The sequence below is a fragment of the Mytilus trossulus genome, chromosome 12 (genome assembly GCF_036588685.1).
Source record: "Mytilus trossulus isolate FHL-02 chromosome 12, PNRI_Mtr1.1.1.hap1, whole genome shotgun sequence".
NCBI classification, from domain to species: Eukaryota; Metazoa; Mollusca; class Bivalvia; order Mytilida; family Mytilidae; genus Mytilus; species Mytilus trossulus.
The window spans coordinates 19,481,231-19,508,229 of NC_086384.1; the positions used below are offsets into that span (position 1 = coordinate 19,481,231).

Genomic DNA, 26,999 nt, shown 5'->3' on the forward strand with positions numbered 1-26,999 from the left:
TGAACTGTCAAATAAATAACTAAAAGTTTACATTTTAACAATTTTGTAAAACTGTTATATTCTGGGGCCAAAAAGGGGTCTTACCGGACCTACTCCTTTGTCTCATGCCAATAAAATATTTTTTATATATTCCCCGGGCGCTTTTTCTTTTCCCCGGGCGCTATTTTTTCTTCTCCGGGCGCTTTTTCTTTTCCACGGGCGCTTTTTCTTCACCCGGGCGCTCCCGGGCGCTCCCGGACGCTCCCGGGCGCATTTTAGTAGGACCCCTTGTAGAAACTGCTTGTGTTTTTCATTGAAAGACAATTCTAATACATTTTTAAAAAACTGCTGGTTTACAATAATGTAGTATGTCTGTCGTCTACCTATCCAAGTAGTTATATAATATTGCAATAACTAAGCCAACCCTGAGAGGAATCACGTGACTGACTTGGGTGATCATGGCGTCCATCTTCTTCCGCTTCCGAATCAGAAGTTTCCACATCTGATTCTACATCTGAATCTTGATAATGTCTCTGTGCTAACTTTGGTACATAACGAGAAGACACTAAGTTTTCGTCGTCTATATCTTTCCTGAAAAAAAAACCCAAAACATGTATGAATTGTAAAAATAATCATTTGAGATTCAGAAGGTGGTCTGAACTGAATATGGCTGAAGAAGGCCCGAGACAAGTGGTCTGCAAAGATCTTCAGCGGCCCCCGAGTTTGATTACGCCACTGGGGTAACTGTTTGAAAAACACCTTTGTTTTGTGTCACAATGTACTACTCAACTGGATTCGGTGATTTCCCTATGTTTTATATGCATATAATAGTTAACTATAACAGGACATATCATCATGAGTTTAGTAAACGGAAGTGAGACATCAAACCAACGATTGACATATCAAAAACATCTCGAGACCAACCAGGGAATTTCTATACTAGTATATAAAGTCCCTGTACCAACATACGTTTATCAATTAATTTTCTTAGAACACATGTACAAAACAATATGTTCTTGTGAATTTACATCCAGTGGTAGATATTTCAAACATATCCAATGAGATTTAAACTATTTTGACCGATTTTCCAAAGCGGATCTTCTTTTAGGCAGACATTGGGCCCCTACTTATGACATTTCTGGATCCGCCACTGAAAACGTAATCATAACTAAACATTTATAAGAAGATTATGTATCTTCCTTCTTTCATTTCTTCGTTTCAGAATAGATGTAGGTTGTTTATACATCTATCGTATAAGCTTTCTTCGTATCAGCATGGCCCAGTTTATACATATTATACATCTATCATATAAGCTTTCTGTAATTAGGAAGACCCAGGGTTTCTCCTTTGTTTAGATTAGTCATCTACCCATGGTCACTGTGGTAGCCTTGGATAGATAAGAGAACCGCACAGTACGTACAATAATAATGTCTGACAGAAATAGAAAAGTAGGACAACTTGTAATCAATCAGACCAAACTGATACCAGGAATTCATTGGCTATTCAAGATTAATGACCTCTGTCAGTCGATAAAATATTTATTGGTTTCGAGGGACATATCGTTCAGGATTTAATATGTGTCAAGGAAAATGGCAAAAACAGAAAGTAGAAACCTTTCCTCAGTGAACTCGGAAAAGATATAAAATTTATTTATTATCCACCTACTGATAATAAACTCCTCTCAAGAAGAAACAGAAAGATACAAATGAATTAGATATTTAGAAAAAAGGAAGGTTACTAAAACCAGAGACATATAATATAATTGTATTATATGTCTCTGCTAAAACTAGGTATTATAATATTTAGTATTAACTTAAAAGATTTTTTTTATGGATATAAGTAACTTTATTGTAACGTTGATTTTTATTGACGAGCTTAAGAGCTAACATTTTTTTATACAGAGGACCTGTAATCATATCTCCTTCATAGAGAGGAATGTTCTTTGTCATCCGTAGTTGGTTTATCAGTCAACATTTACCAGTTCCTGAGATGTTTCCTTTCTGTAGTATAGCTTCAAATATATCTGTTATTAAAAGGAGGTGTGGTATTAATGTCAACGAGACAGCAATCCAACGACACACATAGCGTTGACAATTGTTCATACAACAAGTCAACTCTAACTAAAACACTCCATCGAAACAACAACATTAAGGTACGCATAGTGGTACGGACATATATAAATTTCCACACTGACATGAGGCATTATATTTTTTGCTTCTTTAATCTGAAGTTTACATTATTAAAAAGAAATAGAATAATATGAACTACATTTTTATATCATAAAAAAATACGTGTATTGTAAACCAATTTATTCGCTGGTACTTATTTTGCCTTTAGCCCTTTCCAAATGATCTCGCTGGGATTTATTTCAGTGGCGGCTTACAAATGTTTTTGACTGTTTTTTTTTTTAAATATTCGCGACGATTATTTCATTTCTTACTCGCAAAATTCAAGCCTGGGATTCCTGAGCTTAGTACATGATACGTGGGAAGCGAAAATCGCCAATGAAACTGATAAATCGCCCGCAAAAATAAGTTGTCTAACTTAGTAAAGTGAAACCATAGACATATCTCTAGTGAAACAGTTAGCAAAACTTTAATGTACATTTTATTTGGACTATCAATATGATGAAGTTTCAAACGACATTGACTTGAGGGAGGCTATCACTGATACCAGTTTTACATTATTAATTATAACTTACTTAAGTACGTTACTCTTATCGAAGTCTACTGATCTATACGTTCCCCCCTTTTTTATTAATTATATCAGTGCCATGTATACAGATCTATGAATTTCCAAACAACTTTATACAGAGAGTATACATTTTTGTACATGTAGTTACAACAGTATGAATTTGGCTATTTAAATTGTCTTTTGGTCATATACATGTACATGTAGCTCTTCAACTGTTTCGTTTCTTAAACACACTTGGCTTTCAAATATTCGGCTTTAAACGTTTCTGATGAAGGGAAATCGAGAAAAGCGTCAAGTTATACCTACACACTTAGACCAACCAATTATAATATAATGTTTAATTAAGACAACAATAAAATGAATGCTTTGTCATTTAATCCTATTATCACGATTCCACAATGTGGATGAATTTACATTACACACTGTAAATCTACCTGACGCCTGACGCGTCCGGACGCGTTCAAAATTTGTACACCGATTGTTCAATATTTTAACGTCATATGTTCATGCTTAGAGACGTGTTCAAAGTTTTAACGTTTGTGTTAAAAATATTAACATGTGTGTTTAGACACAGTGTACACCGGTGTTCAAATTCTGATCTGAAAAAGAGGATAGATGTTTGTCCGGTTTTCTATCCTTTTAATTGGCAAATTTACAAAGAAATTCTTTAAAAATTTGAATGTACATGCAGGATGATGATCTTGTGAATTTTTGACAAATAATTTTGTAATTGTGAAATATTAAACTTCCAATCTAGCATATATGTATATTTATGAACTTATTTTATTATTATTGCTAGTTTTACTTATAAGTGACATAATTATGCATATCAATGAGGCCTGTTATGATAATATTGTAATAAAACTATGTCGATGTTTATCTTATTTCATGATCCGTTCAGTTTATTAACATTACATGTTCAATCGGTGTTCAAATCGCTCGAAATTTTGAACACCTCGCGTTAAAAAAAATATACCGGGGTACCAAATACCGGAAACAGATATCGGCTGGTGATTTAGGCGGTTAAACGAAAAATGGATAGATATAAGGAAGAACACTGGAGAAGGGACTTCTATCTCACATGAACACGAAAGAAGTGAGTAACAAGTTAGTATAATCTCTATAGGTAGTTCGATGGCTTCCTTGTCATTTTCTCATGTCAGATATATATTTTTCAAATATTCATAACTGTTATATCCAAATTTTCAATATTCAACATAAAAGACGAATTAAAGAATGTTGTATTTCACGCAAATAACTGTAAGCTTTGTTCTTGTGATTTTCTAAACTGATGAATAATCAGTCTGTTTAAAAATACAGAATAGATTGACACGTATATTAGCTGAACACTAGTCCAAGTGTTAAGAACTCTAACATCAAGTGTTCAAAAATGAAACCCAAAGGCATTAAAAAATGAACACCACACATTCAATTGATGAACCCTAAACGTTAAGAACTCTAACATCAAGCGTTCAAAAATGAAACACAAAGGCATTAAAAAATGAACACTACACATTCAACTGATGAACACAATGTGTTAAGAACTCTAACATCAAGCGTTCAAAAATGAAACACAAAGGCATTAAAAACTGAACACCACATATTCAATTGATGAGCACTAGTGTAAACATATGGAACACCATTTTTGACTTAGAAAATGCATTTTTTTTTTATTTGCAGGAATCGTTAAGTTGGAATGTTTGAATTAGAAACCGGTAGCCAATAAGCCCACGAAGGTCATTTCTGCATGCTATAAAGTGTTGGAAAAAAGAAAGATGTCATAAAGGTATGACAATATATGAATATTAATAGCTTATGTAGGTGTATCATTTCTATATCTGTATACCTTAGGTCAAGAAATCGACTTATGTAATTTATAATGTCAAAACTTGCAATTCGCTGCCACAGAATATCAATTTGTACTCTAGTATATATCGAAATTAAAGCACAACAACTATTGCATAATTTGATGCTTTATGAAAAACTCTCTTCTATTAATTCTAACTTTTATTTTGCAGGATATATAGGCTCATAGACATAACTTGTTGTGGAGAATTTTGATATTGGAAGTTGATGATAACACATAAAATGCCACCCAGTTGATAGCTTTAAGTGAAGATGCACTGAAAAGTTGAGCGTACATTGTGTGTGATCGTACAAGAACTGTTGGAATTTGCAAACTTTTAAACTTTCATTGTGACAAATATCTATATCATAAACTATCTACATTGACATGTTTTTTGGTTAGGATACACATGATGTAGCTACTATATCTTGTCATGTAGAAGAAAATAATTATTTGTGATATATTTAAGTCGGTTTAAAAACATTATTTATGTGATTTCATTGACTGTTACTTGTGATATCATAAGGTATTCTTGTGCACTTTTCTTACATATATATATGCTCATTTGATTATATAAAGAATTACTTGTTAAAATATGTTTTATTGTTGTATTTTGCCTGATTCAATATAGTTTTTATAACAGTTTAATTAAGTTTACTAATTATAGAAAATTTTGTACGCTTAACAATAGAACATGTTCCACATTTGAACACCATCAATTTGAACACCTATGTCAACTGTTCTGAATGTTAACGTTCTTAACATTTTGGGTTTTGAACATGTTCGGTGTGTTCAAAAAGTGTTACATGGCTGTTGAACGCGTCAACGTATTCAGATTTTGAACATTCGGACACGTTAAATCGTTGAACACTAATGTTAAGGTATTTAACATCAAGTGTTCAAAAATGAAACACAAAGGCATTAAAAACTGAACACCACACATTCAATTGATGAACACTAGTGTAAACATTTGGAACACCATTACACGTTCAAAAAGTGTTACAAAAAAGCGTTCAAGCAGTGTTCTATTTATTAACACTTAGATTTACAGTGCATCTCAGTGGCAAAAATATCAAAATTATTATTAAATTCTTTTCTAAATCTTAGTTCCAAAACGGTAGTGAATAATTAAAAAAAAACGTAATTGATTCACATCGAAAATTAGTGACTGAAATTAAACAACATTAAATTAAAAAACAACATCTTGTTCCCTAATACACTATTCACAAGCTTAAGATTATAGAAAACAACTAATACTACTATGCATTAATTAATGTACACAAATTGATAGGAAAAAATATGAGCTAAAAGTGTACACCAATTGGTAGGAAAGAGTATGAGAAATAAGTATACACCAATTGGCAGGAGAAGTATGAACAATACTGACGTCTGTTGATTAATTTGTAAAGGAAAGTATTAGCACTAAGTGTACATCAATTGATATGATACCAGTATGAGCAATAAGTATACACCAATTGATATGCAAAAATATGAGTAGATAGTGGGCAGACAGAAAGGAAACTAGAGGCTCTAAAGAGCATGTGTCGCTCACTTTGATCTGTGTTAATATCAAACATTGTACACAGACGGATTCATGACAAACTAGTGTTTTGATGATGGTGATGTGTTTGAAGATCTTACTTTACTAAACATTTTTGCTGCTTACAATTATTTCTATCTATAACAGTAGTTTCTTTGGAAAATGTTAGTGAAAATCTACAAATTTTGTGAAAATTGTAAAAAAATGACTATGAAGGGCAATAACTCCCTAGGGGGTCAATTGACTATTTTGGTCATGTTGATTTATTTTTTAGTTCTTACTTTGCTGTACATTATTGCTGTTTACAGTTTATCTCTATCTATAATAATATTCAAGATAACAAAAAAACAGCAAAATTTCCTCAAAATTACCAATTCCAGGGCAGCAACCTAACAACCCATGATCCAATTTATCTGAAAATTCCAGGGTAGATAGATCTTGACCTGATCAACAATTTTACTTCTTGTCAGATTTGCTCTTTATGCTTTGGTTTTTGAGTTATAAGCCAAAAACTGCATTTTACCCCCATGTTCTATTTTTAGCCATGGCGGCCATTTTGGTTGGTTGGCCGAGTTACAGGACACATTTTTTACACCAGATATCCCAAAGATGATTGTGGCCAAGTTTCAATTAATTTGGCCCAGTAGTTTCAGAGGAAAAGATTTTTCTAAAAGATTACTAAGATTTACGAAAAATGGTTAAAAATTGACTATAAAGGGCAATAACTCCTAAAGTAGTCAACTGACCATTTTGGTCATGTTGACTTATTTGTAGATCTTACTTTGTTGAACATTATTGCTGTTTACAGTTTATCTCTATCTATAATAATATTCAAGATAATAACAAAAAACAGGAAAAATTTCTTTAAAATTACCAATTCAGGGGCAGCAACCTAACAATGGAATGTCTAATTCACCTGAAAATACCACAGCAGAAATATCTTAACCTGCTAAACAATTTTACCCCATGTCAGATTTGGTCTAAATGCTTTGGTTTTTGAGTTATAAGCCAAAAACTGCATTTTACCCCTATGTTCTATTTTTAGCCATGGCGGCCATCTTGGTTGGTTGGTCGGATCACCAGACACAATTTTTAACTACATACCCAAATGATGATTGTGGCCAAGTTTGGTTAAATTTGGCCCAGTAGATTCAGAGGAGAAGATTTTTGTAAAAGTTAACGCCGGACGCAGGACGACGAAGGACGCCAAGTGATATCATGAGAAAAGCTCACTTGGCCCTTTGGTCCAGGTGAGCTAAAAAATGAGTAATAAGTGTTCATTCATTCATTGGTAGAAAGAGTATTTAATAAATGTACACCAATTGGCAGGAAAAGCATGAGCAATAAGTGTATACCAATTGGTAGGAAAAGCATGAGCTATAAGGCCTAAAATAAAATATTGTTTGTTTCCCCCATCCCGACCGACCCTGCAAAAATGGTGCTACTCATAAAATTTTATTGTCAAATCTAAGTCAAATATTATTTTATTCATTTCTGATTTTCAGGCTTGCGGGATCGTCCGATAATGTTCAAGCTTTTTGGAAAAATAAAATTATTTCCCTACCTACCTACCCACACCTGGCTTGGCAGGATCGGGATTGGGGAAACAAACAATAAATTAATTTAGCCCCAAGTGTTTACCAATTGGTAGGATAAGCATGAGCAATAAGTGAACACCAATTGGCAGGAAAAGCATGTCAGAGCAATAAGTGTATACCAATTGGTAGGAAAAGCATGAGCAATAAGTGAACACCAATTGGCAGGAAAAGCATGTCAGAGCAATAAGTGTACACCAATTGGTAGGAAAAGTATGAGCAATAAGTGTATACCAATTGGTGGGATAAGTATAAGCAATAAATGTACATCAATTGGTAGGAAAAGTATGAGCAATAAGTGTATACCAATTGGTGGGATAAGTATAAGCAATAAATGTACACCAATTGGTAGGAAAAGTATGAGCAATAAATGTACACCAATTGGTAGGAAAAGTATAAGCAATAAATGTACACCAATTGGTAGGAAAAGTATGAGCAATAAATGTACACCAATTGGTAGGAAAAGTATGAGCAATAAATGTACACCAATTGGAAGGAAAAGTATTTGCAATAAGGATACACCAATTGGCAGGAAAAGCATGAGCAATAAATGTACACCAATTGGTAGGAAGAGATGAGGTATAAGTGTACACCAGTTGATAGAAAAAGATGAGTAATATGTGTACACCAGTTGATAGAAAAAGATGAGTAATAAGTGTACACCTATTGGTAGGAAAAGTAGGAGCAATAAGTGTATATCAATTGGTAGGATAAGTATGAGCAAAAACTGTACACCAATTGGTAGGAAGAGATGAGGTATAAGTGTACACCAGTTGATAGAAAAAGATGAGTAATAAGTGTACACCAGTTGATAGAAAAAGATGAGTAATAAGTGTACACCTATTGGTAGGAAAAGATTAGCAATACATGTACACCAATTGGTAGAAAAAGATTAGCAATACATGTACACCAATTGGTAGAAAAAGATTAGCAATACATGTACACCAATTGGTAGAAAAAGATTAGCAATACATGTACACCAATTGGTAGAAAAAGATTAGCAATACATGTACACCAATTGGTAGAAAAAGATTAGCAATACATGTACAGCAATTGGTAGAAAAAGATTAGCAATACATGTACACCAATTGGTAGAAAAAGATTAGCAATACATGTACACCAATTGGTAGAAAAAGATTAGCAATACATGTACACCAATTGGTAGAAAAAGATTAGCAATACATGTACACCAATTGGTAGAAAAAGATTAGCAATACATGTACACCAATTGGTAGAAAAAGATTAGCAATACATGTACACCAATTGGTAGAAAAAGATTAGCAATACATGTACAGCAATTGAAAGGAAAAGATGAACAATAAGACATTAGTGTAAATCTATTGATAGAAAAAAGGAAGTTAATTCTACATAATTACTTCAATTAGAATTAAGATTTTTGTTCAGCATGTCCTTCTTCCAATACAACTAAAATTTTTGCAAAAATCAAAATAGCACTATATTCTTAACAATGGCAAATACAAGTTAATCACATGTTTTGAAGTAGGCTAAAATGCTTTAATAAAATTAAAGATTGAAGATGTCAAAGTTGCTCTACCAGTTACTGGGTTAGATGTCAGCATGATTTGTACATATATAAAAATACACATCTTAACACCTAACCAATTCCTGCTATTCAATGACGTACAATGGTTTTTTGTCATGTCTTTATATGTATGTTTATTCTTATGTTTGTCACGGCATGCATGTAGTTCATAAATATATATCTACAGCATCGTCCAGCATGTCCAGGCAATAAAGCAAATCCAATCATTGTTTGACCATGGTTTTTATAATCATTTGGTTAGGGATGGTAACCATGGTCAACCATTAGTTCATTTTGACAGGGGTAATGTCACATACCCAAAGTTGGATGTTACTTAACAAGAAAACACAAGCTTGTTCGTACATCTTCTGAATTATAGAGCTTTTATAATACAAGTAGTTCCTTAACTGACTCAACATAGGCAGGGTTACATCTCACTGAGCAAATATCAATATTTATCATTGCAATTCCACTTTTAGTTTAAATCATTCAAGATGATATTTTGAAGAAAAAAAGATGTGGTATATTGCCAATGAGACAACTCTCCGTGCACAAGAGACCATTTCAATGACAGCTTTAGGTTATTTGAGAGAGAATTTGTTGAACATAATAGAAGCAGACAAGCACAATGCATTATGGGTCTGGACTATAGGAGTTCCTTCAATTCTATATTTTCTACATGGATATAAAAATAATGAGCCAAAGATCACAAAATTTCATGGAGTAATTATAACCCTCAGATCTTGCAAAAATGAAAATAAACAATGAATTTTTTTTTACAATATATCTTTTAATGATCAAAATAAGAGATTGTACTAAGATATCAATGATACAGTAGCATTAAACCTACAAAATTTCATATAAAAATGAAATATGGATTACCATCTTGTAATTACTCTGATAAAAGACAACTCAAGACCTTTCAATAGATCACTGTGAAGTGTTTTTCCTAATTATTATTTTCAACAAATATTAAGGGACTAAACTATTTACAGCCTTTTCTAATAAGAATAAATTTTTATCATCTATAAAAAATATTTAAAGACTATAACCCACCTTTTTATTCTGCATCAAATGTTAAGGGACTAAACTATTTAAAGCCTTTTCTAATGAACAAGAGTGAACTTTTATCATCTACAAGAAATATTTAAAGACTAACCCACTTTTATTATCTGCAACAAATGTTAAGGTACTACTAACCTTTTCATGAAAAGGTTAAGTTACCTGCTACTAATAATAAAGAATGTATTTACTAATTCAGTTCTAAGGTATCAAAAATAAATCTAATTTAATATTTGTATATAGAAACTAACTGCGTCACTAGTATACTGCTTTGCATAAAATAATCATAAACTGAAGGTTAAATATATGACCTTTATTAACTTGTACTGCAACAGGTGGCTTTAACATGTCGGTTATTTTCATCCACATTCTGTTTTAAAAATATCAAAATTTAAATATATCTGAACTTGTTGAGAATTATACATGTACAGAAACAAAACTTGGGTCATGAGTTTTATATTCTCATGTTAATGTAAAAATAAAGAATTGTGGTATGATTGCCATTGACACAACTATCTTACAAAGTGTAAATAATAGGATGTTTAAGCAATTATAGGCAACTGTACAGCCTTCAACAATGAGAATAACCCATGTCATAACGTCCAATCACAGGTGTGAATGAAAATTGTACATTAGTAGGTATTATTAAACATATCTTTCTGATTTAGTATGTTCATTAGTTGTATAAAAGAGGGACGAAATATACCAAAGGGACAGTCAAACTCATAAATCTAAAACAAACTGACAATGCCATAGCCAAAAATGAAAAAGAAAAACAGAAAAACAATAGTAAACACGACACAACATAGAACTTAAGAATAAACAACACGAACCCCACCAAAAACTAGGGGTGATCTCAGGTGCTCCGGAAGGGTAGGCAGATCCTGCTCCACATGTGGCACCCGTCATGTTGCTTATGTATTTACAAATCCAGTAAATATTATAATTCGGTAGGTCACATTCATGAAAGGGCAGTGGATTGTAGTTACAACGTAAGGAACGAAGGGATGATTTCAACTTCACCATTTGGAACTCTTGGTTTAATAGCTTCCTAATGTAAGCAGCAATCCTCTATCAAGGAAATCATGATAAGAAATGCAAGCACAGGAATATCGTATCAATTGGGAGATATATACCCAGTATGGATGCTGCTGGAATGTTTCTACTTAGAAATGGAAAGTTCACAATTGGGAAGCTGAAATGATCTCTTTTGTCGTAAAGTTTTGTTTTCAACCGAGCCTCATTGTCAATTTCTAGATGTAAGTCAAGATATGAAGCCGACTAATAACTGTATCTGTAGTATCCTTTATCTCTAGTTCATATTCTCAAAATATAGGGAAAAAAGTCAATTGTCTATCCTAAATTTTAAAGAAGACATATCTCCAAGCCTCAGTCTGCTAATGATGATTCTAGGTCAAGTTTAGATTAGCTTTATCTTTTTCAATCAAACACATTAGGCATTGCTTTCATAGAAGGTATCATTTGTATATTTGTAAGTGTTGTTAACAGAAAAAGTATTGTTTGTTCATCTGCTGGTGTTGTTACAGAGATTTCTTAGAATATATTTTGTTATAATTATTTACCAGGTGTTGTTAACAGAGAAACAAGGATGTTTTTATATATCTGCTTGTGTTGTTTGCAGAGAAAATATTGCTTAAAAGTTTGCATGTGTTGTCAAATATATCTGTCAATCAAAAACTGTATTTTCAATAGTTAAGTTGAGTGCTTCAGGTCCAGTGTGGAAATTGGCTCTACTAAGTACTATAACAAATATGAACAAAGGGTGATAACTCATCTCAATATATTGATTTAGATATGTTACACAATTAATCCAATTGTTTAATCCTCTCTATTCTCATCAGCATTTTGAATTAACTTTTTTTTCTCAATTTCCATATTTTGTACGTGTTCCCAAAGATTTGTATATCATATTTGTGGGTACCAATTTTCGTGGATTGAGCAAAACTTAAAATTTTATATTATTTCTAAAAAATAATGAATCCACAGTATGATAATTAAAGCTTATTTCAATTAAGAAAAAAATATAACTTTAAAGTACACAAGCACCCAACATCAGCCCACTAATTATTGTACCAGTAACTTGCATAAACTATTTCCTAGAAAGACAGATAGAACAATATTTTGTCATACTTAACTTTTACAATTTATAGCTTTTCATTTTGAAAGAATAGAATTAAAAAACAAATTGTAGGCAGAGATTAAAATCTTTATAGGATGGTCTAATGGCATGACCTAAATCATTATTCACAAATTATAATTTTGATAGTTCGCTGTTCTATAAATTAACAAATTTAAATTGACCTTTACCTTTCCTACCACTAGTCAGAGAATTGTGGGTGACCATATTTGATTCCATCAAATGATGCTGTTTATCATTAATTAGATACATTCATACCAAAGGATAGGTACTTGCTACCTGTAACTGTGAAACCTGTATAATAGTTTAACTTAAGGATGTACACCTCTGAGGAGCCAAAAATTTCTAGAATTAAACTTTTTTTCTTAACCTGATTTTTGGGTTTATAAGACTGTAACAAAACAATTGGTGCAGAAAAAATCATATGGTGGTGCCACACTTCTTTTTTTGCTACGACCCTTTGAAATTGCCCAATTTTGATGGTTTTCCCATTTTTCATCGATTTTTACCTATTTTTGGGCTATTATTGTGAAAAAAATCACAGTTCCACAATTAAACTTTTTTTCATACTTTCTATAAAGATAAAGTGGACCAATCTGAATAAATTTTACTTAAAAAAACTATAGGTAGGTGTTAATATATGAAAGTTTTATCATATTTTGACGTTTTTTTGTGTAAAATTTACCATGCTGTCAATTTTGTATTTTTGTGATTTTTCTCAGTTTTTAGAACACAATGCATATTATTTCAATTTTTTTGTTACAAATGATTGAAAAAATACATATCTAAGAAATTAAAAAAGACCAAAATGATATGGGATGTACATGATTCTTGTAAAATAATTTTTTGCATCCCTCACCCATTTTATCAAAATTTTGGCTAAAAATACTGACTTAATTGGTCATAAAATTTGAAAACTGGATTACTCAAAAATCGTTCATTGTAAATACACAATTTTTTCACAGAGTTATGTTTTATTATAATATTTTTAAAATTCATTGATATTTTCCACTTGTATCACATGTTTTGGAAATAATTCAAGAACGAGATTTCAACGAGACTGAACGAGACTGAAAAGTCAGAAGAATACATCCTTAAGTACAGTTATCAAACTGTCAAACATGAATATTTATGTCAGTAGAACAGTGACCTTCCAGGTCCTTTTTGAGGTCAGAAAAAAGTGACTTTGAAGTCCTAATTGAGGTCACTAGAACAGTGACATTTGGATTTGGTAAATGTCAAATTTAATAAAAACAGACAAAAGAATCAGTTCATTTAGGCTTAAATATAAAGTTACAAGTGGATTAGCATTAAATGGCTAAATAATTTATCTAAAGTATAATTGAAGAAAACTTATAAAAAGTAAAAAAAAAAATTAGTCAGTTCAAAGTGCATTTCTTTAAGACAATAAATGCAAATTGAAAGAATACCTAATCGAATCTCAAAAGTATTTTAGGGTTTAAATGTACCAACATTTGGGACATATAATCAAATCAAAATTATAGAAAACTTTATCAACTAATTTAGTATGATCTAGCTGCCTTTGAAAATAGTAGCTGATCTCCTAAACTTAATTGGGTGTAAAATTGTGTTTCCTGATGTTCTAAAAAAAAAAGAGCGAGCACAATTAATGCCTCTGAAAATATTTCAGAGATTTTGTGTAATAAATTGAGTGTGGACTGCAACTGAAAATAGTTCCCAGGTCCTCAAAGGTCAATAAAGTGAACTTTTATTATGGCCTTTTTAATTCTATTAATCCAAAAAGAAAACTTAATTATTAAATTGATTCAGTAATTGCGACATTATGTAGCAATATATTAAATGATATAATGCGTATAAATGTGTGGGAATACTGAGTCAATAGATATAAGAAGATGTGGTATGATTGCCAATGTCAGACAACTCTACATCCAAGCATAGATGTATGATCCAAGTCACTATTTGTAAAAGTAAAACATTATAGGTCAAAGTACAGTCTTTACCACGGAGCCTTGGTTCACACTGAACAGTAAGCTCAAAAGGGACTCGAAAATAACTAGTGTAAAACCATTCAACCAGGGAAACCAGCTGTCTTATATCTATACAAAAACAAGAAACACTTATGAACAACCACTGAATGAGAACAGGTAGAAACAAAAATGCAGCACTATGGTTTAACTGTTTTAATAGGTATCAACCTTCACCCTTACCTGAAACAATAATGCAACATTACAAAATAGAAAGACACGACATAAAATATAAAATCTGTTTTTAAATGCTTCATTGGTAACTATATTACCAAACACATCAACCTTGGCCAAATGGAATTACAAACTTATTACAGCAGCTTTCTCTGTTTTGCAAGATAAACAGAATCTTACATAATTACATAATAGGTACTTTCTAAATTTACAATGGCTGAATGCACCATAATAGCATTATTTTCTATATCAGTGCTCACACCAGCTTTGGTTTAAAATAACCTTTGCATCATTATGTAACAATGTATGCAATATTAAGTCATTTTAAGGAAAGGAATTTGATAAGTACACAAGCACTTAAGTATAAACAATAAATATTTGTCCTTGCACATTAAATTAGTTTATTGGAATACAACAAGTAAAGTTTGCAAAGAACAAGGCATAAACAAGAAGCAACAAATATATTAAAACTTAACAGACATGATCTACTTGCATTGCTGAAGCCTTTGACCACTGGGTACAAGATTGTTTTACTGTGTTGAAGACCAATTGTTGGAGGCCCTTGGCTGTTTTTTGGTCTTGGTTGGGTTGTTGTCTCAATTTGACATATTCCCCATTTTCATTCTCAATTCTATATCATATCATATACTTTACTGTAATTATTAAATAAATGTTTTCATGTGACACAAAGAAATACAGATTTTAAGGGTTTGAAAAAAGTCCTTTCAAACATGACTAATATGGATGTCATTATGGACTGTTGGCTGATAAATTAAGATGCAAATTTTTTTACTTGTATTTTCTACTAAAAATATTATATTAAACTAACAAAATAAAGTTAGTTGTACAATCTGTTACAATTTAAGACCAGACAAACCAAAAAATAAGGAATAAGAAGGTGTCCCCAGTACACACTATCATTTTCTATGAGTGGACCGTGAAATTGGGGTCAGAACTCTAATTGGACATTAAAATTAGAAAGATCATATCATAAGAAACATATATACTAAGTTTTAGGTTGATTGTACTTCAACTTCATCACAAACTACCTCGACCGAAAACTTTAACCTGAAACTGGACAGACGAATGAACAAATAGACAGACCCACAGACCAGAAAACATAATGCCCCTCTACTATTGTAGGTTGGGCATAAAAATTCTGTGTAGGGGGATCAGCTGCAATAGACATTAATGCTATTTTTGAATCTGCAACATGTGACCCTACATTTTTCAAATCATTTAACAATAGACAGTTGCGTTTCTAACTATGATGTCAAATATTCAAGTTAAAGTATGTGATCAGGCGTATGACACCAATCAACAGATCATTAACACATTTATATACTGATAGTTTGCTGTCCTTTAATACTGATTATATAGGTCAAACATCATGAGGCCATAAATCTTTCCATCACAACCATATATGGTCATCTCGTATTACGTACATGTAAAGTTATTTGAGAATGGATATTCCAAACTGTGAAAGCTTGATTAAATGTCAGTGGAGTAGCACTGCTAAGCTGTGAATATCAATCTGGTTAAATGTTAAATGCACTTGCCCTAGTTAGAAGTTAATTCATCAATATAACATCTTTGTGGAAGATCTACATTAGATGTCAAGGTCATTATACTGTGCAGACAAGGCCTGCGTAGCAGTCATTTGTATGAGGTCCTTATGAGAAAGTGACGATAGGTCATCAAACATCTCCATCTAAAAGCAGTTGAACATTAACCCATCTATCTGAGATTCTTATTACATCTCAAGGTCATCAACAGTACCTCAATAGAAGTTGAAATTCATTCGTCTGAGATTCTTATGAAATGTAAAGGTCCATCAAACACCTCTGTAGCAGTTGAATATCCATCTGCCTGAGATACTTATATGACATGTCAAGGTCATTAAATAGTCAAGAACCCTTAACTCCTCCATAACAGTTGAATTTCCATCTGTCCAAGATTCTAATGAAATGTGAAGGTCCTTTAACACTCTTGTAGTAGTTGAATATCCATCTGCCCGAGATACTTATATGAAATGTCAAGGTCATTAAATAGTCAAGGACCCTTAACACCTCTGAAGCAGTTGAATATCACAATGTAGCAGTTGAATACTAGTATCCATCTGAGATCTCAAGAGATTTAAGTCAAGGATGACAAAACCCCTCCATATATATAGCAGTTGAATATCCATCCTTGAATGATCCTCATGAGTTATCAAGGTTATTTCATAGTCAAGGTCGACGTCATATTTGAAAAAAAAACCCAACTTTTTGTAAATTATTGGTAATCATTATGCTCTTTCCTGTGAAGCCTTTATGATTGAGTTGGGTCAAAATCTTTAATTGTTTTTACATAGGCGGTAATGGTAACGTTTTTTCCTGTAGCTCAGTCCATATCGTTAACTTCATGGATATGTATGATAGCTTGTTTCGAAGCTGTGACATTTTCACATATGTGGTTAAATTTTCGGGGTTCGAAGTGAGATTACTTTTTCCGTAAATTAGCAAACCCCAAACATCCTGTTGTGATGCGGCTCCTTGTGGTAAAATATCCCCTTTTTTAAACACAATAAGTTCTTTGAAAATTTAATACTTTGAACACATTCAATAGCTCCATAGATTTTACACATTTATTCTATGTTCATCTACTTTCCTAATCACCACAAATAATTCAGTTCAGTCATTTGCTAAAAATAGAAACATGTCCAATATCACTACACAGAGATTTTTTCTTTACACATGACTTTTGAGTTCCTCATTTCAAGGCGCATTAGGGATGTGGTCCCAGTTGTTACATGGTTTTTCATGAGTAGGCAAGATATATATTTGAACCCCAGTGTCAAGTATTGAATGGTTAGGAAGCAGCCAGTTGATTTTTATGGGGAGGGGACTTAGGATGAAAAAAATTGTCATGCATTTTTTTTGTTGTAATCGCTTATGGCATCCTCCTTTTTATTTTCACTCTATTCGAATCAGACCTGCATTTTTTTTTTGCAAAGCGTCTCACCCTGCATTTTTATTTAAATTAAAACTGTCCTGCCTTTTTTTTTATTTTTTTTTTTATCCTAGACCCCTAAAGATCAAATGGTAACTCTATTGGGGATATGATTAATCCTACCTGGGCGTGGTAAAGTTAACATGGTAATCCTACCTGGAAAATTTGTGACTTAAGCAAACTGGACTTAAATAACTCTTATTCCAAATTACTGTTTACTGATTAACAGAGAAGCAGAAAAAAAACCAATTTTCAAATACCTTGAATTCTAAAAGAGTTATGAATAAATTAAACAGAAACATGTAATCTATAATATCTGCCATCCCAATACCAAATTCTTAAAATACGAAGCACCTCCCTGCACTCTATGTATAATTAGGACATGACATAGGTAATTACCTTACACTTTTAACTGTGCCTTAATCTAGATAACACATAGCTAAGATGTGCATAACTACTAAACCTCAGAAAGGTGTATAGTCTGCACAGTTCAAATGCACTTTTGCCTTATAAATACTACACAATTCTCAATTAACAATTTTATGCAACTTGAAGTTGTTTTTGAAATAAAAGAATGAATGTAAAAGTTTTGAGGACAGAAGAATTAAAAAAAAATAAAAATCTTCAAACTTACCAGGGAATTATTTTCAGTATCTTTTGATTAATATAAAACTTAGATCAGTCAGTCTCCAAGTCAAATGTCCATTCTGCTCAACTAGTATACATTAATGTTTTAAGGGGCCAGACTGAAGCCCGATTTTGGGTTCAGGATATCCTTGTTGTGTTACGTAAAGACCCATTAGGGGCCTTGGTTAGGATGCAACAGGTTTTTTGAGGCGTTTCCAGTTCTGTTTTCAATTCTATTTTTTTTATTCTGCCTAATTAAATTTGGAAAACAATTCTATTTTAAAATATATTCTGTTCAGGGGACTCAATTTAATAAAGATTTATGATTTTTTAAAATCATTATATAGTTTATTAAAGATGCATTCTCAAAGGTCTTTAATATTATTCAACTGGCTTTTGTAACATATCTTCTAATATTATATTCTTTTCATTATTTGCAAAACATGGAGAAAAAAGAACTTGACATGCTGTTAGATAAGATTTTGATGTAAGAGTATGAATTTTATTTTTGTTTGATTGTTGTCAATAGCAATCCAGGTCAGATGATTTTAAAACGGATCAAAGCAAGAAAAAAATGAGGATAAAAGGATAAATTTTCATAGAAAAAGTCACACTATAAAGGGGGGTTTGCAATTTTTTTATTTTTCATTCTTTTATGGTATTTAGTTATTCCAATGACAACCATACCACAATATCAACTTATGTTTTATAATAAATTTCAACATAAATGAACTGTGACCTGTATGCTATGATGTACTATTACATGTCCTTTAAATCGTACATTCAACTTCCTTACAAATAAATTTTAGGACTAATAGCCAACCAATGAGATTCCGTGACAGAATATGTCCAGACTTGACAAGTATATTACATACAGAAATCCCCTGCATCCTATTCTAATTATTGCAGACATTCTTTTATACTGTTTCTTGCTGCGTAAGGTGCAAATTTCAATAATGTCTTCCAATTCAATTAATTTTTTTCTCTATTTTTTGTCTGTCTTGCAGACTTACGTCTTTAATTCTGTCGTTTTTAGAACAAACCAATGTAATCTCATCTTCATTTCAAGATAAATTATTGTCAAATATCATCAGCAATTTTATTGAGTTTAATAAAATTTGATTACGTAATTGAACAGACTGCAATGTTAGCAATTGAGCTATATCTGGTATATCAATTATGTTCTGAATCTTTACAAAAGTTTAACTATGAATTTTATATAGGGCAACTTTGAAAATTTTCTTCAGATCACAACCATGCAATAACAATGATATATATTGCACCATTAATTTTAACAATTTTGTATAAGAAGCTGAAGGCATGTAAATTCCTTTGAATTATATATGTTTAATAACTATAAAAGGATAGAAAATAAGACTTTTTGTGGATAGGATGACAATTGTGTTGTTTTTATAGACATCCTCTTTCAAACAACATTTTAAAACTAATATTGTAATTCAATAAACAAACATGATTGTTTTTTTGTATCACTTATTTTCAATAAAAACAATAATTTTACCCTTCATTTTGAAACCATGTTTTTAATTTCAAACAATTTCTCTTCAAAAGTCCAATAAAGCTCCAAGTTAAAAGATCAAAAAGAAGGTTGGAACATCTACTTCCACCAATAAAAATTGACAGCCAAGAAATAAAACAATAGTACTGAATTAGTGAAGTTTAAACAGCCATCATCTTATAATCCAACTCACTAAATAGAAAAGATACATGGTCAGTCTCTATCATGGAAAGCTATTATATGCAATATAAGAATGAAGGGTAAAATTTGAAATTAAAAGTTTAATTGATGCAACATAGGTCCAATACTGCTCTGATGGCTGTATGACAGACTTAAAGATTTTAGAAATTCTTATGGCTGAGCCAGATGTGGGATGTCAGATTGAACAAGTCCTAAAAAGGCCAAAACTCAGAACAATCTAAGAACTAGATGCCAAAAATCAAGTCACTCCTTTTCAAAGAAGGGTTAATACAAACTGACAGAGCTGAGAGGACACACAGTATCATTAATAAAACAAACCTTTTGGAATTTCAGGGAGAAAAACTTACACGTCTAATAATTTGAACTGAGTTGTTGAGAACTGTAACCCAAAAGTACTTAGATTATAAAATGATTGAAAAAACTCCCATTGATTCGTTTTATGTGATACATATTTTATTTACCACCAAACATAGAAATATTGATCCAAGTATAAAGTGTACTCTTATAGTGATGACTCTCTGAGACTTGTAATCTGACAGGAAACAGAAATTCTGCAAACACTTATTAAGTTCCAATGTACTTTCTAGAGATGTACTTCTAGACAAATATCATCAAGTTATTGGAAGAATATTGATATTATCTTAAACAATTAAGGTCCCTCAATTCAACAATTATTAGGTATAAAAAGATGTGTTCATTAGACAACTCCATCCATTAAAGTCACAATATTTAAATGTAAACCATTATATATATTTGAACATGACTTTTTAAAAGTGAAAAAATAAACATGTCTGCAAATGTATGAATTTAAAAAGATTCATATATTGGTAACTTTTGTTTATCAATTTTAAGCAGAAATTATATATAGAACTGGTTTCCTTAATAATTTGTAAATTTGGAAGGTGTAAAACCACTAAAATACTGGACTCTAAAATTCAGAAATGGTTAGAAAATTTGCATCTTCTTAATTTTATTATATCTTAATTGTGAAACAAATGTGAATGAGGTTTACAATAAGTGATCTTAAATACTAAGAGGGGTCTCATTGCGGGGTTCTGATCCCTGATCCTGCTTACTGTTTTGTCAGAATCCTGTATCCCGCTTATACAATGTACCTAGTAAGCAATTCTCATTTTTTTGTGATTTCCTGTGTGTCGGTAGACCTTAATTCCTGTTTTCACGACACAATAATTTGACTTTCCCGTGTCACGCTTACGAAAAACCAGCAATCTGGCGTCACGCTTAGACCCCAGTGAGACCCACCTAAGATTCATGCATAACTCAACTGCTCTTGCCATTTAAGAATAACTAGGTTTTTTTTAAAACATTAGATATAAAACTAAAAACTTAGTAGGAAGAGTTGCAATGAACCAAATAATAATCCAATACTTGGAAAAAACTACAATTTAAAAAAAAACTTACAAATGGTCATAATTAAAGAAAACAGGTCATCCACACCCTTAGCAACGGTTAAAATAGATACCTAAAAATGCCACAAATCCCTAATTTAGAAATGATTGAATCATACAGAAATCAAAAACTTAGCAATGGTAATGTAGTAACATTATTACACAAAATAGCTGTCACAAACTTACAAACCTTACAAGAGGTAAATAAAAGACCAAAAAAAGTAATCACAAACTGAGAATGAAGGAAACTAACAAAATAACAGAAATCACAAACTAAAAAATGATTGCAACAATGTAAAATAATAACAGCTATCACAAACTTAGAAATAACTGCAACATTCAGAATAACAGCTATCACACACTGAGAAATAACTGCAACATTCAAAATAACAGCTATCACACACTGAAAAATAACTGCAACATTCAAAATAACAGCTATCACAAACTTACAAATAACTGCAACATACATAATAACAGTGTTCCACACACTGAGAAATAACTGCAACATTCAGAATAACAGCTATCACACACTGAGAAATAACTGCACCATACATATAATAACAGCTATCGCAAATTTAGAATTGAAGCCAACATTCAGAATAACAGCTATTACACCCTGAGAATTGAAGCCAACATTTAGAATAACAGTTATCACAAACTGAGAATTGAAACCAACATAAAGAATAACAGCTTTTACAAACTGAGAATTGACGCCAACATGCAGAATAACAGCTGTCACAAACTGAGAAATGAAGCTAACATACAGAATAACAGCTATCACAAACTGAGAATTGAAGCAAACATACAGAATAACAGCTTTTACAAACTGAGAATTGAAGCCAACATTTAGAATAACAGCTATCACAAACTTAAAATTGAAGCCAACATACAGAATAACAGCTGTCACAAACTGAGAATTGAAGCCAACATACAGAATAACAGCTATCACAAACTGAGAATTGAAGCCATCATACAGAATAACAGCTTTTACAAACTGAGAATTGAAGGCAACATACAGAATAACAGCTATCACAAACTGAGAATTGAAGCCAACATACAGAATAACAGCTTTTACAAACTGAGAATTGAAGCCAACATTTAGAATAACAGCTATCACAAACTTAAAATTGAAGCCAACATACAGAATAACAGCTTTTACAAACTGAGAATTGAAGGCAACATACAGAATAACAGCTATCACATACTGAGAATTGAAGGCAACATACAGAATAACAGCTATCACAAACTGAGAATTGAAGCCAACATACAGAACAACAGCTATCACACACTGAGAATTGAAGCCAACATACAGAATAACAGCTTTTACAAACTGAGAATTGAAGGCAACATACAGAATAACAACTGTCACAAACTGAGAATTGAAGCCAACATACAAATAACAGCTATCACAAACTGAGAATTGAAGCCAACATACAGAATAACAGCTGTCACAAACTGAGAATTGAAGCCAACATACAGAATAACAGCTGTCACACACTGAGAATTGAAGTCAACATACAAATAACAGCTATCACAAACTGAGAATTGAAGCCAACATACAGAATAACAGCTGTCACAAAGTGAGATTTGAAGCCAACATTCAGAATAACAGCTTTCACAAAGTGAGATTTGAAGCCAACATACAGAATAACAGCTGTCACAAAGTGAGATTTGAAACCAACATACAGAATAACAGCTTTCACAAACTGAGAATTGAAGTCAACATACAAATAACAGCTATCACAAACTGAGAATTGAAGTCAACATACAGAATAACAGCTATCACAAACTGAGAATTGAAGCCAACATTTAGAATAACAGCTTTCACAAACTGAGAATTGAAGTCAACATACAGAATAACAGCTATCACAAACTGAGAATTGAAGCCAACATACAGAATAACAGCTATCACACACTGATAATTGAAGTCAACATACAGAATAACAGTTGTCACAAACTGAGAATTGAAGCCAACATTTAGAATAACAGCTATCACACACTGATAATTGAAGTCAACATACAGAATAACAGCTGTCACAAACTGAGAATTGAAGCCAACATTTAGAATAACAGCTATCACACACTGAGAATTGAAGTCAACATACAGATAACAGCTATCACAAACTGAGAAATGGTTGTAAGATTAATGACTGTTACAATACAGAAAACTTGTATCACAAATTTAGAAATGACTGTGAGAAACAGAAAACATAACTATCCAATATTTTGCACTAAACCAAGGAAATGACTCCAAACCTATAATGAAATAAATCCAACTGTCTTATAAAGAGATGAAATAAGAGATTGAAAGACAGAGTTATTGACATTTGTTTTTTTATTTCATACAATTTAGTTTAGTTGTGGCCATTTGTGTACCTGACTTTTGTCTCAAGTTTCAAATTTTGCTCAAGGTATTATAGTCCGGCGGCTTTGTGAAAAATTGTGCACATCCTGTTACAAGCATGAAATTTGGCATAGACTATCCTCAACTATTACTCTTTTATTTCAGATAGGGAGGCATTTGAAAAAAATGTCTCACTTCCGGTAAAATCCATAATGGCGGACGTCATACTTAAATCAGCCCAATATCGAAGGCTAGCGTGTAAAAATGTCCTATTATCATGCTACTATCATAATATTTGGTACAGACCTTTGTGTTTTACTACTTTTGGATAAATTAAATAGATTAGATGTCTTCAGAAACCCCACTTCCGGTTAAAATCCAATATGGAGGACATTGTACTTAAATAAGCTTATTTTTTAGGGAGGGTAATTGAAATGTGTGTTAACGTATTGCTATTATAATTACATTGTGTATGAAGTTTTCTTTGGTGCCTCTGATGGAGACAATGTATAAGACATATGTCTTAAAAACCCTTACTTCCGGAAGTATCCAAAATGGCGGACAGAGAAATATCAATTTTTTATTCAAATTTTCAACTTTTTTCAAATTGTAAAGAAAATGATTTTATTTTGTGCTGGTCATTAAACTTTTGGCTTTAAGTTATCCCAAAACCAGTTATTCTAGCATGTTGTAAATGCTAAGATATAAAGTTGACACTTCCGGTAAAAATATGACGTAAATTTCAAAGATGAGTCCTCAATGTAGAGTTTTGGATAGACTGATTTAAACAAAATAAAATCACTATAGTACTATTTGGCCAAGAATACATGTTAATTCACAGTAACCACCACATGCACACAAGGCAGTGCACAGGAGACCTGATTTTACACATTAAAAATAACCGTGGCATCCTTTCTTACATCCATAATGTACAAGCTTCTGAAAAAAGATGAGGTCTCAGAAAGAGTTTTTTTTTAAAAGGGATCCTCTTTGTCCCTTCGCAATCCATTAGTGACAAGACTAGGTAGCATAAGAGTCAATCCAAAGCTCGTCTCACTAAACACCTGCATTAGTATATTACACGTTTTACATGCTTGAAAAGACTAGAACAAGTCGTGGGAATAGCCTCACCTAAAATGAGTTTTCCCTTTTGTGCAAAAATTGACTTTCTTGCTTCGTTAATCATGTTAGATCTGATATGTTTGTGCGATCTTACAGTAAAACCCCGGTGATTTAGGCTGATCAATCATCATTCTTTATGTTAAAGTCACATCTTCAAATACCATCATTGTCTCCAACGCAGTCTTTTTTTTTCCTTTTCAAGCAAAGAGAGAACAGTATCACAACCCGGCATAAGGTATGGGTCAGAAATAAAAGTGTGTGATCACTCATTGCCTAGTGCATTTGAAAGGCCATTGATAGATATAAATCCAAAGATTTTTGCCTCCCCAGATACAATCTATAGTTCGTCTTCCCCTATGTCACGGAATAGCGAAACAGTATTGACAGCATCATCAGTGACTGTTAATCATGACTCGTTTAAGTGCGTGTGTCACTGCATCAGACACATGCACCATGATTTAAGTGTCTCTTTATGTGAACATGGTGCTACACTTAAAATACATTACGTGGTGAATAAGATAGAATATCCTGAGCATTTGTTGCTACAACTACCATACTAATCAAAGACTTCACCCACTCTTGTTACAGTCTCAAGGTATTTTATTAAGGTAAGGACAAAACACCCAATCATCATACTCGTTAGGAAACACCTTGAAACTATAACAACAGTGGATGTAGTGTTGGATGTGAACATAGACAAAACTGGTAGTTTGAAAGCTGCTAAAAGAAGCAAGGGCAACATTTAGGGAAAAGGGAATGCACAGACAAATCCAGGATTAAAAACATCCTCAAAATTGGGAAAGTTTTCTGAGAGATGACGACAGTAAGAAAGAACTTTTAAGTTTTCATTCACAGGAGCTTGCTTGAGTACAAGGTAGTTGAAGCAACAAATGCTCAGGATGTTCAGTGTTATCCACCACTTTCAAGTTTAGCACCATGTTTACACGAAGAGATTGACACAAGAATCAAGATAGATGTGTCTGATGCAGTGACACCTAGACTTAACTGAGTCATGACTCAAACAGTCGATACTGATGTCATTGCTGTTTCGCTATTCCGTGCCATAGGGGCAGACAAACTTTGGTTTGCATTTGGTAGGGGAAAAGTATAAGATATATATCAATCAATGACCTTTCAAATGCACTAGGCATTAAAAGATAACACGTTTGCTGGAAAAGGAACTGCGTGACATTAATGGAGTTTGAAGATGTGACTATAGCATTTAGAATGATGATTGACCAGCCAACATCACCATATGGATTTGATGTTTAATGTCATTGAAAACGATACGTGGTTGTGTTGGAAGATCGAAAAAAAAGAAACAGATTAGGTTAACAAGGCAAGAAAATGTGTGTTTTTGCAGAATTTATGGATGTGAGAAACAATACCACAGTCTTTGTAAATGTTAGATATCAGCTCTCCGATTGTGAATTGCAGCCTACTGAGTATACTGATTGGGTATTATGTCCTTACCTAAATAAAATACCTTGAAACTGAAATACGAGTGGATAAAGTCTTGGATGCATATGGTAGTTATAGCAACAAATGGTCAGGATATTCTATCTTATCCACCACGTAATGTTTTTCAAGTTCAGCACCAAGTTCACATTTAGAGGCAAACACTAAAATCATGGTGCATGTGTCTGATGCAGTGAAACACGCACTTAAACGAGTCATGAGTCGTTAATGATGATGCTGTCACTACTGTTTCGCTATTCTGTGACATAGGGGTAGACAAACTATGGATTATGTTTGGGAGGGCAAACACTTTATGAGGTTATTGCATGAACTTAAAACCTATCATGCTCATCATTTATCTATCAATGGCCTTTCAAATGCACTAGGCAATGAGTGATCTGAGTGATCTGAAACACTTATTGTTATCCATGTCTTTACCTGTTGTGATATGGTTCTCTCTTTGCTTGAAAGGGTGAAAAAAACTAAGTGGGAGACATTGATTGCATTTGAAGATGTGACTTTAACAAAAAGAATGATGATTAATCAGACTAAATCACCGGGGTTTTACTGTAAGAGCGCACAAACTTAACAGATGGATATAACATGGTTAATGAATCAAGAAAATAACTATTTGCGCAACAGGGACGGATTTTTGAGGCTATTCCCTCAATTTGGTCTAGTCTTTTCCAGCATGTAAATCATGCAATATACTTAGGTAGGTGTTTAGGAAGACG

The 26,999-nt window shown here is 32.5% G+C and overlaps 1 protein-coding gene and 1 long non-coding RNA gene across 2 annotated transcripts in view; one reads left to right on the plus strand and one right to left on the minus strand.

The window, feature by feature from the left end:
* Positions 1-267: 267 nt before the first annotated feature.
* The window catches only part of LOC134693151 (uncharacterized), a 108,677-nt gene continuing 81,945 nt past the window's right edge, over positions 268-26,999 (minus strand). Inside the window, exon 12 of the mRNA XM_063553858.1 lies at positions 268-570. Within this exon, the coding sequence (XP_063409928.1) occupies positions 375-570 (196 nt within the window). The 3' untranslated portion in view covers positions 268-374. The remainder of the gene's footprint in view (positions 571-26,999) is intronic.
* Positions 3,494-5,053, plus strand: LOC134693323 (uncharacterized). The gene is made up of 3 exons (XR_010102386.1): positions 3,494-3,769; positions 4,354-4,459; positions 4,692-5,053. It is a non-coding gene; the product is annotated as an uncharacterized LOC134693323 (long non-coding RNA).